We start from the raw sequence: 13,364 nt of genomic DNA on the forward strand, positions 1-13,364 counted from the left end.
AGAATATGCCCTGTCTGTGCATATTCCAACACAGAATGACCAGTCCAGTTTGCCTGATATGTCGTCATTCAAAGACTTGAGTAGTTCTGCCCCAGTTGTGTTAGTTGGCAGTGGCAGTGTACACAACATATTCTCGTGCACATCGTCTTGAAATATATATCTCACATAAACCAGCAGTATTGCCTTGTTGTTGACATCGGTAGACTCGTCGACCTGGATAGCATACCATGGTGACTCGTTAAGCCATTCCAACAGCTGTGCTTCAATGTCCTCCGCTATGCCATCGATTCTCCTTGAAACTGTGGTAGCTGAAAGAGAAACCTGTGCCATCTTGTTAGCTGCAGCTTCTCCCAACAGTTCATGGCACATGTCCTTGGCAGTGGGCAGAACCAATTCTTCACCAACAGTGAAAGGCTTCCTAGCCTTAGCAACACGGCTGGCCACTCAGTACGACGCTCTCAGAGCAGCAGCATTGTGGAGGTGGTGGCTCTCGGCACTTGCTTCTGTTCCACTTGCTCACATTTTTTCCACTCAAAAAACTCAACAGGTTTGTCTTTAAGTGCAGCGTGCTTGGACTCAAGGTGCCGAAGAAGTTTTGAGGGCTTCATTGCCTCATTAGACAGTTTGTCTCCACATATCGCACACGGGGTGAGTCACCGGTTGCATTAAAGCTGTATTTTATGTACGACTTGTCGTGTTTTCTGTTGAAGGAAGCTTTCTCTTTTTTTGCAGTCTCGGCCTTAGCTGTCTCTGCGTTATCATCATCGTCGTTAGGCCTTTTATGTCCCTACTACCTCTTCCAAAGAAACTCTCAAGAAACATTTGTTTTTTACTCATCAAGTAGTTATAGGTTAATGACTAACTGATGACCTCGCATGCGTTCAAGTTCAACAGTGGGCTTGCCAGGGAATGAGGAGAGGTGCAGCTGACTCATATCATTTCATATTGCCAAATCATATCGTTTCTTCGCGGCTCGGTGGTTGGGGACCACTGGTTTACAATGACCAACTAACAGGTATGTCTTTGGACTGTGGGAGGAAACCGGAGCACCCAGAGGAAACTCACACGCATACAGGAAGGACTTACGGAGCACATCAGACTTGAACTTCAAACTCCGATACCTTGAGCTGTAATAGTGTTGTGCCAACTGTAGATTCGTGTAGTCGTTAACGTAACACTAATGCAGTGCCATTGATCAGTGATCAGGGTTCAGTTCCCACTGCTGTCTGTAGAGAGTTTGTATGTTGTCCCTGTGAGTGCGGGCGTTTCCTCCGGGTGCTCTGATTTCCTCCCACAGTCCAAAGGTGCACAGTTAAGGTTAGTGAATTGTAGGCATGGTATGTTGGTGTTGGGAGTGTGGCGCCATTTGCGAGCTGCCCAGCTCACTGATTAGATTTGTTGTAGACAGCGCATTTAATTGTGTGCTTTGATGTGTTGATGTGCGTAAGACAAATTAAGCCAGTCTTTATCTTCAGTCCATAAGAGTACACGAAATGATACAATTGCAGTCAATGGCAATGCTCCTCTGCGAGGTCAGAGTACATCTAACAAAATAGATTTATTTTATCGAGCAGTTTCTAATCTCATATTATACTTCAATAAAGTCTGAACTGCTATTTGCTTCCATTGGTGATAAGCAGTGAAATACCCTAAAGGCAGCCTGTGACCCACTTTCCAAGCTATAAATTACTCTGTCTGACATCTCTTGACCACTATTAATTTAATTCTGGCTCTGTAGATGAGCTGGTCATTACTTCTTTGTTACTATTTTTGGTGACGGGGTGGAGATATGTTTCTACAAAGGGTGCTCCTTCCCTCCGCCAGCATGCCGGTCGCCCTTGGACAAGGTGTAACACCTACTTAGCCCCCCCAGCCCTCCCCGATCAGGGTCACATGAAGCCATGGGAGCAGGCGGTGGGTGGTCGTATGAACAACTGGTGCATATCACAAGTTCTGGTTATGTGACCACTGACACCATGCAGACAATTTCTGAAGAGTATTGATAATGGCTGGGGTCATCCATCTTGTAAAAATGCTGCCCAGGAGAAGGCAAAGTAGAAATTTTGCCAAGAATAATCATGGTCATGATCATCCACATAACAAATGAACTAGTTTGTCCAACCAAAAAATAAATTGCCCCATTTACTTACGTTTTAATGTCATTTAAATCGTGATTAGCATAACACCATTTAGGTTGCCACGGTAACGTAGCAGTCTGCACCACATTATCACTGCTTGGTTTGTTTAAAAGTTCAGAGTTCAATTCTGGAGCCGTTCTGTAAGTAATTTCTGTATATCCTCTCCGTGGAATGCATGGGTTTTCCCCAGATGCTCCTGATTACTCCCATAGTCCAAAGATGTACCGGGTAGGTTAATTGGTTATTATAAATTGACCTGTGATTTGGCTAGGGTTAATCAGATTTGTCAGGGCTGGGGCAGCGTGGCTTGAGGGGCCAAGAAGGGTCAATTCTGCGCTGTATCGCCAAATAAGTAAATACATTTCAAGATCATTAAAAACTGCAACAATTTAATTATGCAACACACTCAAAATGCTGGAGGAATTCAGCAGGTCAGGCAGCATCTGTGGAAATTAATAAACAGTCGCTACTTTGGACCAAGACCCTTCTTCAGGTTTAAGAAGGACAAAGACACCAGAATAATGGGAGGTGGGGAAGGAGGATAGCTGGAAGGTAAAGCCAGGTGGGTGGGACAGGTAAAGGGCTGGAGAAGAAAGACCATAGGACAAAGGGAAGGAGGAGGGGACCCAGGGAGAAGTAATTAAATTATGCATTTCTTATGATTGACAGAAAATGTAGTTATGATAATGAGGCTGATTCCACTGCCTGTGGAAATCCGGTTGTAGAGAACATCAAAATATTGTATTTATCCATTCACTTGCTGTGCTAATCTAACCAACAGCAATTTCATGTCTTAGTTTGAAAGCTTATCTCACAGCCTAAACTCTAAACTCATATGGTGTCCCGCAACTAAAACTAAACTCTAAACTCATGTGGTGCTGCCAACACAGCGGCCTCTCTCCCAGATGAGCTCAGTCGCTTTTACGCTCTGTTCGATGTCGCTAACCCTGAGACTGAGAAAAGCCACTGCTACAGTCTGCAACCTGGTCATCTCTGAGGCCGAGGTACACAGATGTTGCCAATGAGTGGACAGTCGGACGGCATCCCAGGGTGAGTGCTCAGGGTGTGCGCAGCTCAACTGGCAGGTGTCCTGTCACACTCACCTTGATAATAAGCAAATGCTATGAGAGGCTGGTTAAGGACTACATCTGCAGCTTGCTACCACCCATACAGGATGCCCTATCGATTTGTCTACTGACACAACTGATCGACAGATGACGCAATAACCACTGCTCTACACTCTCTCACACACATCTGGAGGAAGGATGCTTATGTGAGGATGCTGTTCTTGGACTACAGTTCAGAATTCATAGGTCTCTATTCATTGGAGCATAGAAGGTTGAGGGGGGATTCGATCGAGGTATTTAAAATTTTGAGAGGGATAGATAGAGTTGACGTGAATAGGCTGTTTCCATTGAGAGTAGGGGAGATTCAAACGAGAGGACAAGATTTGAGAGTTAGGGGGCAGAAGTTTAAGGAAAACATGAGGGGGTATTTCTTTACTCAGAGAGTGATAGCTGTGTGGAATGAGCTTCCTGTAGAAGTAGTAGAGGCCAGTTCAGTTGTGTCATTTAAGGTAAAATTGGATAGGTATATGGACAGGAAAGGAGTGGAGGGTTATGGGCTGAGTGCGGGTAGGTGGGACTAGGTGAGATTAAGAGTTCGGCACGGACTAGCAGGGCCGAGATGGCCTGTTTCCGTGCTGTGATTGTTATATGTTATATGGTTATTTAACACCATAATTCCATCCAGGCTCGACAAGAAGCTCAGAGACCTCAGCCTTGTGCAGCTGGATCCTGGACTTCCTGTCCGAATGCCAGCAGGTGTTAAAAGTGGGCTCCCTCACCTCCACCCCTCTGACTCTCACTACATAAGCCCCTCAGGGCTGTGTACTAAGTCACCTCCTTTACTCCCTGTATACTCATGACTGTGTCGCCACCCACAGCTTCAATCTGCTAATTCAATTAACCGACGACACTATATTGATTGGCCTAATCTCAAACAATAACAAGGTGGCCTACAGGGAAGAAGTCATCTCTCTGACACAGTGGTGTCAAGAAACCAATCTCTCCCTCAATGTCGCAAAAACAAAGGAGCTGGTTGTAGATTACAGGAGCAGGTTGTGGATTACAGGAGCAATGGAGATGGGCTAACCCTTATTGACATCAGTGGATCTGGGGTTGAGAGGTAAACAGCTTTAAATTCCTTGGCATCCACATTACTGAGGATCTCATGTGATCTGTACATACCCCCTGTGTGGTGAAAAAGGCACAACAGCATCTCTTTCACCTCTGCATTCCACGCACCCACCACTCTCTGTTGAAAAAACTTACCTCTGACATCCCCCTTGTACCTAATTCCAAGCACCTTAAAACTATGCCCCTCGTGTTAGCCCGGGAAAAAAGCCTCTGACTATCCACACAATCAATGCCTCTCATCATCCTATGCACCTCTATCAGGTCACCTCTCATCCTCCGCCGCTCCAAGGAGAAAAGGCCAAGAACACAGTACTCCAAGTGGGGTCTCACTAAGGAGATTTGATAGAGGTATACAAAATTATGAGGGGTATAGATAGGGTAAATGCAAGCAGGCTTTTTCCACTGAGGTTGGGTGGGACTGCAACTAGAGGTCATGGGTTAAGGGTGAAAGATGAAATATTTTCTTCACTCAGAGGGTGGTGAGAGTGTGGAATGAGCTGCCAGCACAAGTCGTACATGCAAGCTTGATTTCAACATTAAAGGATGTTTGGATAGGTACGTGGATGGTAAGGGTATTTTTAAATATATAAAAATACACTGCCCATTAATTCAAATCACTTTAAGGACACATATTTGCAATAACAGGCACAGTTTACCTCCAAGAGGACCACAACTTTGTCGTAGGGTTTGGAGATTTCGGTGTCTCAGTGATCTGGAGATCTATGTTGGCTGGTGTCAGGACCTTGTGCATTGGCTCTTGGTAGGGTCACCCATGTCAAGCAGGTCAAAGGGTAGAGGACAGATTGAGAGTGGTCCACTGGCCCTCCAGGTTGGGGGGTTCAGCTCAGGACTAACAACCCTGACTGGTCAAAAAATAGTTATAGAAACAGCAATGAAGAATCCTGCTGTATCTGTGTGCAACACTATGGACGGATAGGGATGGACGACCTTCATTGCTGTCCTAAATGCCCACAGCATAACGGGCAGTAAAAAAGACACAGTTTAGTAAATCTCCATGTGATAGAAATAGAGAGGTCTCCATACTCACCCTTAAAGCTGGAATATTGCTGACCTGCTCAGATGTAAGAACTGGTTCCCCATTGTCAGTTGCTCCTTGAGTCAAGTCAATGAATACTTTGTGAATACTGAAACATAAAATACAATTTTTTGTTTAATTTGTTGACTAAAGTTCAAGAGTAGTATCATAGTTTTTTCACTCCCGAGTTCCCTCTCCGTAATACCCTTCTCTACTTCCCAGCACTGGATTGGGACGTCTGACATTTTGAAAACATTACATAAACATGAGAAAGCCCGGAAATCCAGAGCAACATGCACAAAATGCAGGGGGAGCTCAGCAGGTCAGGCAGCATCCGTGGAAATCAATAGATTTTTTCTGTTTTTCTGTCATTCACTCTTTGGGGTTTTCGTCTGTTTCGGGGGTATCTGCGAAGAGTAAGAAATTCAGATTGTAAATTTATACATTCTCTAATATTAAACTGAACTGTTGAACCATTGAAACATTGAGATAATCAATGTTTTGGGATAAGACCCTTCTTCAGGTCTTGGTCTGAAACGTTCCTCCAGCATTTTGTGTGTGTTGCTTTTAAGAGAAAATAACTTGTTTATTTCTGTTTTACTAAGATACAATTTCAGGATACATGTGGGAATAGTACCTGCTTCTTTGAGCAGCTGATTCCATATGTAAACTACCTTCTGAGTGAGAGAGACCCCCCACCACCAGTCCCTTTTAACTATTTCCCCTCTCAGCTTCTGTCTATGCTGTCTGGCTCTGGATGCCAGTATCCTGGGTAAAGGCTGTGACCATCCATAGGGACTCTTATGGTCTTATAACCAGGACATGAGGTTTGCATCAGCTGCTCATATGACCATCTGCCACCTGCACCCATGGCTTCATGTGACCCTGATCGGGGGCTAAGCAAGTGCTACACCTTGCCCAAGGATGACCTGCAGGTCAATGGAGGGAAGGAGTGCATTACATCCCCTTTGTTAGAGACTTATCTGCACACTTCCACCAACCACTACATCTACACTCCTCCTGATTTTATAAATCTCTATAAAGTCACCCATCAGCCTCCTACACGCCAGGGAAAAAGTCACAGCCTAGTCAATGTCTTCTTATAATCAAGTCCTCCCGTCCCAGTAATACCCTAGTGAATCTTCTCTGCACTTTTTCCAGCTTAGCGACACCCTTTGTATAGTTGATGACTAATATGTCAGTCCAGTCTAATCTTCTCCTCATTTAACATCCGGACAGAGGCAATTTTCATTCGGAAATCAGCAGGCATTGATCTGCCTTTCCGAGGCTGGAGGCCGGAGGCTAGTTAAAGGCCTCTAAGTGCTCTCCTGACTGAGTTTAGCTCACTCACAGATCCAGACTCAAACCTGATCTGATATTGCAATTATGAACAGTGGCCTCCTAAAAGTGCTATAAATGTAATTTTGTTTGCGGTGTCGTATAAGTGCAGTGGGCATTGGAACCGCCAATCCCTTTGTTCAACCTAATTGCTCACTCTAAGTGTGACTATTATAGAGAGGCTTACTGTGAATGCTTGACCCTACAACCTTGCTGTACTTATATTTTGGAATGGTCTGCATGAACATCATGTAAAATAAAGTTTTTCACATTATCTTCACACGTTTGCACGGTAATGTAGTGGTTAGCACAAAACTTTATGGTACCAGCGACCTAGGTTCAATCCCCACCGCTGCCCATAAAGAGTTTGTACGTTCTCCCCGTAACTGCGTGGGTTTCCTCCTGGTGCTCTGGATTCCCCCCTACTGTCCAAAGATGTTGCGGTTTGTAGATTAATTGGTCATTGTAAATTGTCCTGTGATTAGGCTAAGATTAAAACATTTGGGGGTTTGCTGGGCAGGGCAGTTCGAAGGGCCAGAAGGGACTGACTATTCACTGCTGTATCACAATAAATAAATAAATAAAATGTCCGAATAACAACAAGGATCTGACACATTTATTTTTGAGCTGGAGACATTTCCAAATGTTAGGTAAATAGTTTTTTTTAATAATTTATCCAGATCCTGAACATTGTATCATTTGGGACTTATTTTCCTTCAAATCTTGTCTCACTATTTTCTACAGTGTAATATGAATAATATTAATTTTGTCCTTATAACAGAGGTTGTTTGCCTCCTGATTGGTCAGGGTGTCCGTTACGGAGAGAAGGCAGGAGTATGGGCTGAGAGAGGTAATAAGTTATCAGCCATGGCAGAATGGCAGAGCAGAATCGATGGGCCGAAATTGCCTAATTTGCTATGGTCCATGGGTCCAGATTGACTAGTTGGAACGTGTAGCCCCCCTGTATTATTTCACATTTGCAAAACTCATCTTGTACAGGATTAGCATAGAATAGTAATCTAGAATAGTATTCAATATTTTTCAGGCAATGCATTTTAATCAAATGGTTCACCTACATGATGCAAAATAATACGTCATGGACCAATATTTAATTAAAGGAGAAAATATAACAATCCTTAACATTCTGCAACCCACCAATGGGACTCAGCCCTACTTTGAAAATCACGGGTGCAGTGAAGTCCTACTCTCCTGTTTCAGCAATTGAGTACTGTGTGATAGTCGCCACTAGAGGGCAGGCAAGTCTTGAAAACAAAGGCGAGATGAGACTGGAAATACAGATTTAGACAAATTGGGAACAGTTGAAAAAAAAGAATGCAGTGAATGCAATATATACTAATTCAGAGAATTAATGACAATTATGAATGACAAGTCTATGAAAAAGCAAACGTTTGAAAAAAAATATATATATAAATAGGTAAGTTGATGTATTATTGTCATATAAAACAGTACAGAACAGGAATAGGTTGTTTATCTCACATGTACTGAGGGAGAGTGAAAAACTTGTCTTGCATACCACCCATATAGATCAATTCATTACAACAGTGCACTGAGGTAGTTAGTTAGCCTGTTATGCCGCTGGCATTTAGGGCAGCAATGAAGGTCCTCCATCTCTGTCTGTCCTTGGCCATCTTCTCTAGTATGCCCCAGATGTGTTTCAGGGTCCTCATTTCTGCCTCTCTGGTATGGTGCTAAGTTGCCTCTGGTCTCCTGTGCTTCCTCCGGCCTTCAGAAGTCCAATCTAGTGCTGGCTTGATGATGAAGTTGGCCTCTCTTCTCATCACACGTCCAATCCATCTCCAACAATTCCTCATGATGATTGTGGCCATGCCTTCTTGATGACACTGAAAGAGCAGGACGTGGTTGGAGATCTTTCTTGGCTAGAAAACACGGAGGAGCTTCTGGAAGGTGATGGTGTGGAATGACATCAGCTCAGTGGCTCAGGAATGATTGAGGTGGTACAAGATTTTAAAAAATGCAAAATCAGGTGTTGCAGTATTGAGAATGTCAGTGCAGGTAGACAGTAAGGTGCAAGGCCAATAGGTAGATTGTCAAGACAAGAGTCAATCATATCATACTGTAGTCTTATAACAGCAGGACAGAAGCTGTCTGTGAACCTTGCAGTGTGTTTTGTATCTTCGACCTGATGGAAGAGGAAAAAAGAGAAAATTTCCAGGCTGGGTGGGAGATGATTTTGACTAAGGCAGATAAAGTGTAGACAAAGTCATTGGAGAGGAGGCAGTTCTCACAATGCGCTGAACTGTGCCCACAAAACATTCTTAGAATACAGAAATTATTGCTACTTTTCTTAAAAAAAACCTTTTTACAATGTTTTTTGGTATGGTGAACTGCAAAGAGGAATGGGTCAGATTTTCCTGATCAGGCAGCAATGGCTCATTTGGTTGCATTCTCACCTCTGAGAAAGTTTCAGCTTGAAGTTCTGCTCCAGAATCTTGAGCACATGGAGTTCCTTCCTGCTAGCCTTATAATCTTCTAGATTCCTGTTATTACCCAGTTTTTTGAACCTTTTGTAAGCTCTCCCTTTCTTCTGGACTAGATTTACAACAGCCTTTGTACACCACAGATCTTGTACCCTACCATCCTTCCCTGTCTCATTGGAACATACCTACTCAGAACCCCACATATATATCCCCTGAACATTTGCCACATTTCTTCTGCATGTTTCCCTGAAAACATCTGTTCCCAATTTATGCTTCCAAGTTCTTGCCTGATAGCTTCATATTTCCCCTTACTCCAATTAAATGCTTCCCTAACTTGTCTGTTCCTATTCCTCTCCAATGCTATGGTAAAGGAAATAGAATTGTGATCATTATCTCCAAAATGCTCTCCCGCTGAGAGATCTGACACCTGACCGGGTTCATTTCCCAATACCAGATCAAGTACAGCCTCTCCTCTTGTAGGCTTATCTACATATTGTGTCAAGAAATCTTCCTGAACACACCTAACAAACTCCACCCCAACTAAACCCTTTGCTCTAGGGAGATGCCAATCGATATTTGGGAAATTAAAATCTCCCATCATGACAACTCTGTTATTATTACTCCTTTCCAGAATCTGTCTCCCTATCTGCTCCTCGATGTCCCTGTTACTATTTGGTGGTCTATAAAAAACATCCTGTAGGGTTATTGACCCCTTCCTATTTCTAAATTACACCCACAGAGACTCAGTAGACAATCCCTCCATGACTTCCTCCTTTTCTGCAGCCGTGACAGTATCTCTGATCAACAGTGCCATGCCCCCACCTCTTTTGCCTCCCTCCCTGTCCTTTCTGAAACATCTAAAGCCTGGCACTTGAAGTGGCCATTCCTGCTCCTGCACCATCCAAGTCTCTGTAATGGCCACAACATCATAGCTCCAAGTGTTGATCCATGCTCCTAGCTTATCCACTTTATTCATGATACTCCTTGCATTAAAATAGACACACCTCAAACCATCGGACTGAGCGCGTCCCTTATCTATCACCTGCCAATTCTCCTTTTCACACTGTCTCCAAGCTTTCTCTATTTGTGAGCCAACCTCCCTTTCCTCCGTCACTTCAGTTCGGTTTCCGCCTCCCAACAATTCTAGTTTAAACTCTCCCCAATAGCCTTAGCAAAACTTCCCACCAGGATATTGGTCCCCCTCAGATTCAAGTGCAACCCGTCCCTTTTGTACAGGTCACACCTGCCCCAGAAGAGATCACAATAATCCAGAAATCTGAATCCTTGCCCCAGCTCCAATCCCTCAGCCACACATTTATCCTCCACCTCATTCTATTTCTATACTCACTGTCACATGGCGCCTTTGAGGTGCTGCTTCTCAACTTCTTTCCTAACTCCCTGTAGTCTGTTTTCAGGACCTCCTCCCTTTTCCTACCTATGTCGTTGGTACCAATATGTACCACAACCTCTCGCTGTTCTCCTTCCTACTTCAAGATATCTTAGATGTGATCAGAAACATCCTGGACTCTGGCACCTGGGAGCCAAACTACCATCTGTGTTTCTTTCCTGTGTTCACAGAATCGCCTGTCTGACCCCCTAACTATAGAGTCCCCTATTACTGCTGCCATCCTCTTCCTTTCTCTACCCTTCTGAGCCACAGGGCCAGTCTCTGTGCCAGAGGCATGACCACTGTTGCTTCCCCTAGGTGGGCTGTAGCCCCCAACAGTACTCAAGCAGTACTAAAGGTCCCCTTTGTTCCAATTCTTTGCCTCCTGCCAGTCAGCCAATCTTCTATCCATACTAACAGCTTCCAAACCATGAAGTCTGGCTAACTGGCCTATGGTGTCCTTTCTTCTGCCTCCCTCCCTTCTTAAAGAGAGGAGAGACATTTACAATTTTCTAGTTCTCCAGAACCATTTCAGAATATATTGATTCTTGAAAGATCATGATTAATGCTCCGCAATATCTTCAGGATCCACAAATGATCAGGCTTCCAACTAAACTGAGTAAGAGCCTGTGTGTAAGCAGATGAATGCAATAAACGTGCATGTAAAGACTTCATGCTAATCAGAAGTAGGTCTGAGATTGGGCTGCAAAAACATAGGTCATTCATATGAACTGAAAACTTTTCTTTGTTGGACTGAAAGCAGAATCACTCCCCCTTTCGGTCCAGCAAGGCCCTCCAAAGCTCTAGTTAACTAAAAGCTGGAGAGTAGCCAAACATCACTTTAACCTTGCCTGTTGCTGGTTGGTCTGTGAACCCATCATGCATTTACCAAGCAATGAGTGAACTGGAGCTCCAGTGCACAAAGAATTCTGGGAAACAAACTTGTAAAAGATTTTGTAGTGTAATGAAGTATTAAATGTCCATCGAACAAGACTTTTCCCTATAACAGGTTAACCAATTTGAGTCTCACATCGGACCTGGCTCAGGAGAGTGGGGCGGGAGGTGGCAATGGAGGTACAGTGCTCTCCAGATAACTTTATGTTTCCCTGACTTGGAAGGCAGTTTGAACCAGCAGATATGGATCAGTTTCCAGTTGCCACACTTTGATCCAAGTTGTGATAAATATCCCAGCCTGATGTACATTATCTTTACTATTGGATATGTCTGATATATATGTGCATCTTTCTCTACCAGCAATAAAATGTTACCATTAAAAGGTTGTTGTACATGATAGCTAATGTCCATTTTAATTCCACCATTAAAAATGCTTCTGTTTGTTTTGAATGATAACAATGGCACAGTAGCATAATGGTTAGCACAACACTTTACAGTATCAGCGACCTGGGTTCAATTCCCACTGCTGCCCGCAAGGAGTTTGTACATTCTCCCCATGACTGTGTGAGTTTCCTCCGGGTGCTCCAGTTTCCTCCCACAATCCAAAGACATACCAGTTGATAGGTTAATCAGTCATTATACATTGTCCTGTGATTAGGCTGGGATTAAATTGGAGAATGCTGGGCAGCTTGGCTCAAAGGGCTGGAAGGGCCTACTCCACGTTTATCTCAATAAAGAATAATTAACTGACTACACAACTTTGTTTTATAAAGCTGTAGTCTTCCCATGAATCACCTTCCAGCTCAGCTGTGGCAGCTGGACACCACAACGTTTCCAGACACGGGCTTCAGATTCACTAATCACGTTGGACATGCATAATGGGTTCACACAACAGCCATCAGCAGGTAAGTCTACTGCTTGGTCATCCTCCAGCCTTTAATTAAAATAGAGCAGAATATGATTTAGGAAGATCTTGCAGGAGAGAGATGGGGGATAGTCATATCCAATTTAATCCAACAAAGAAAGGCTTCCATTTTATATGAACAACCTTTGGTGGCAAAATATTTTAATTGTGATTCCCATTCTCATTCCAATATGTCAGCCAGTGTGCCAAGATGAGGCCCCCCTCAGGGTAAAGGAACTACACCATTTATTCCGTCCAGGTAGCCTCCAACTTGATGGCATGAATATCAGTTTCTCCTTCCAGTTAAAAAAAAAATTCCCTCCCCCTCCCTTTGTCCTCAATTCCCCACTCTGACCTTTTCTCTCTTCGCACCTGCATACCACCTCCCGCGGACCCTCTCCTCCCTCACCAGTGAGGAATTGGTGGATTACAGAGTCTTCAAGGCTGCACCCTGCACGTCTTTCAGGCCACTCCTGGAGACATCGAAAATAGCCGGTTGGAAGATCTGGGAGCGGGAACTCACCACCATGAAGAACCGCAGTTTGAGCACAGCTGTAGATCACAGACTCTGACAGAACCCCAGCCACCTTGAAAAGGAAAGAAGAGACACTAAGGAGAGGAATGTGTTGTGCTCCTCTAACTTTTCATCTCCTTTTGTATTCTTAATTCTAGTCTTAATGCAGAATCTAAGTATTAAGGTAGTGGTGGGGTAGAGATATGTCTCTACCAAAGAAGATGTAAGGAGTTCCTTCCCTCCGCTAGCCTGCAGGTCACCCTTGGGCAAGGTGTAGCACTGCTTAGCCACCGATCAGGGTCATGTGAACCCATGGGAACAGGTGATGGATGATCATATGAGCAGCTGGTGCATATCACGATTCCTGATTAAACGACCACTGATGCCAGGTAAACAATCTCTGATGAGTATTGATAATGGCTAGGGTTACCCATCTTGTAAAGACATTGCCCGGAAGAAGGCAACAGCAAGTCACTTCTGTAGAAAAATTTGCCAG

At 43.9% G+C, this 13,364-nt stretch overlaps 1 protein-coding gene across 1 annotated transcript in view; it reads right to left on the bottom strand.

Moving 5' to 3' along the window:
- Positions 1-12,883, bottom strand: part of LOC132400401 (calcium and integrin-binding family member 4-like) — a 32,334-nt gene extending 19,451 nt beyond the window's left edge. The window contains exons 1-2 of the mRNA XM_059981342.1: positions 12,786-12,883; positions 5,385-5,481 (exon numbers count right to left, since the gene is read on the bottom strand). Coding sequence (XP_059837325.1) covers positions 5,385-5,481; positions 12,786-12,883 — 195 coding nt within the window. The remainder of the gene's footprint in view (positions 1-5,384; positions 5,482-12,785) is intronic.
- Between the last annotated feature and the right edge of the window lie 481 nt (positions 12,884-13,364).

Source organism: Hypanus sabinus, chromosome 10 (assembly GCF_030144855.1).
Source record: "Hypanus sabinus isolate sHypSab1 chromosome 10, sHypSab1.hap1, whole genome shotgun sequence".
In the NCBI taxonomy this organism is placed as follows: Eukaryota; Metazoa; Chordata; class Chondrichthyes; order Myliobatiformes; family Dasyatidae; genus Hypanus; species Hypanus sabinus.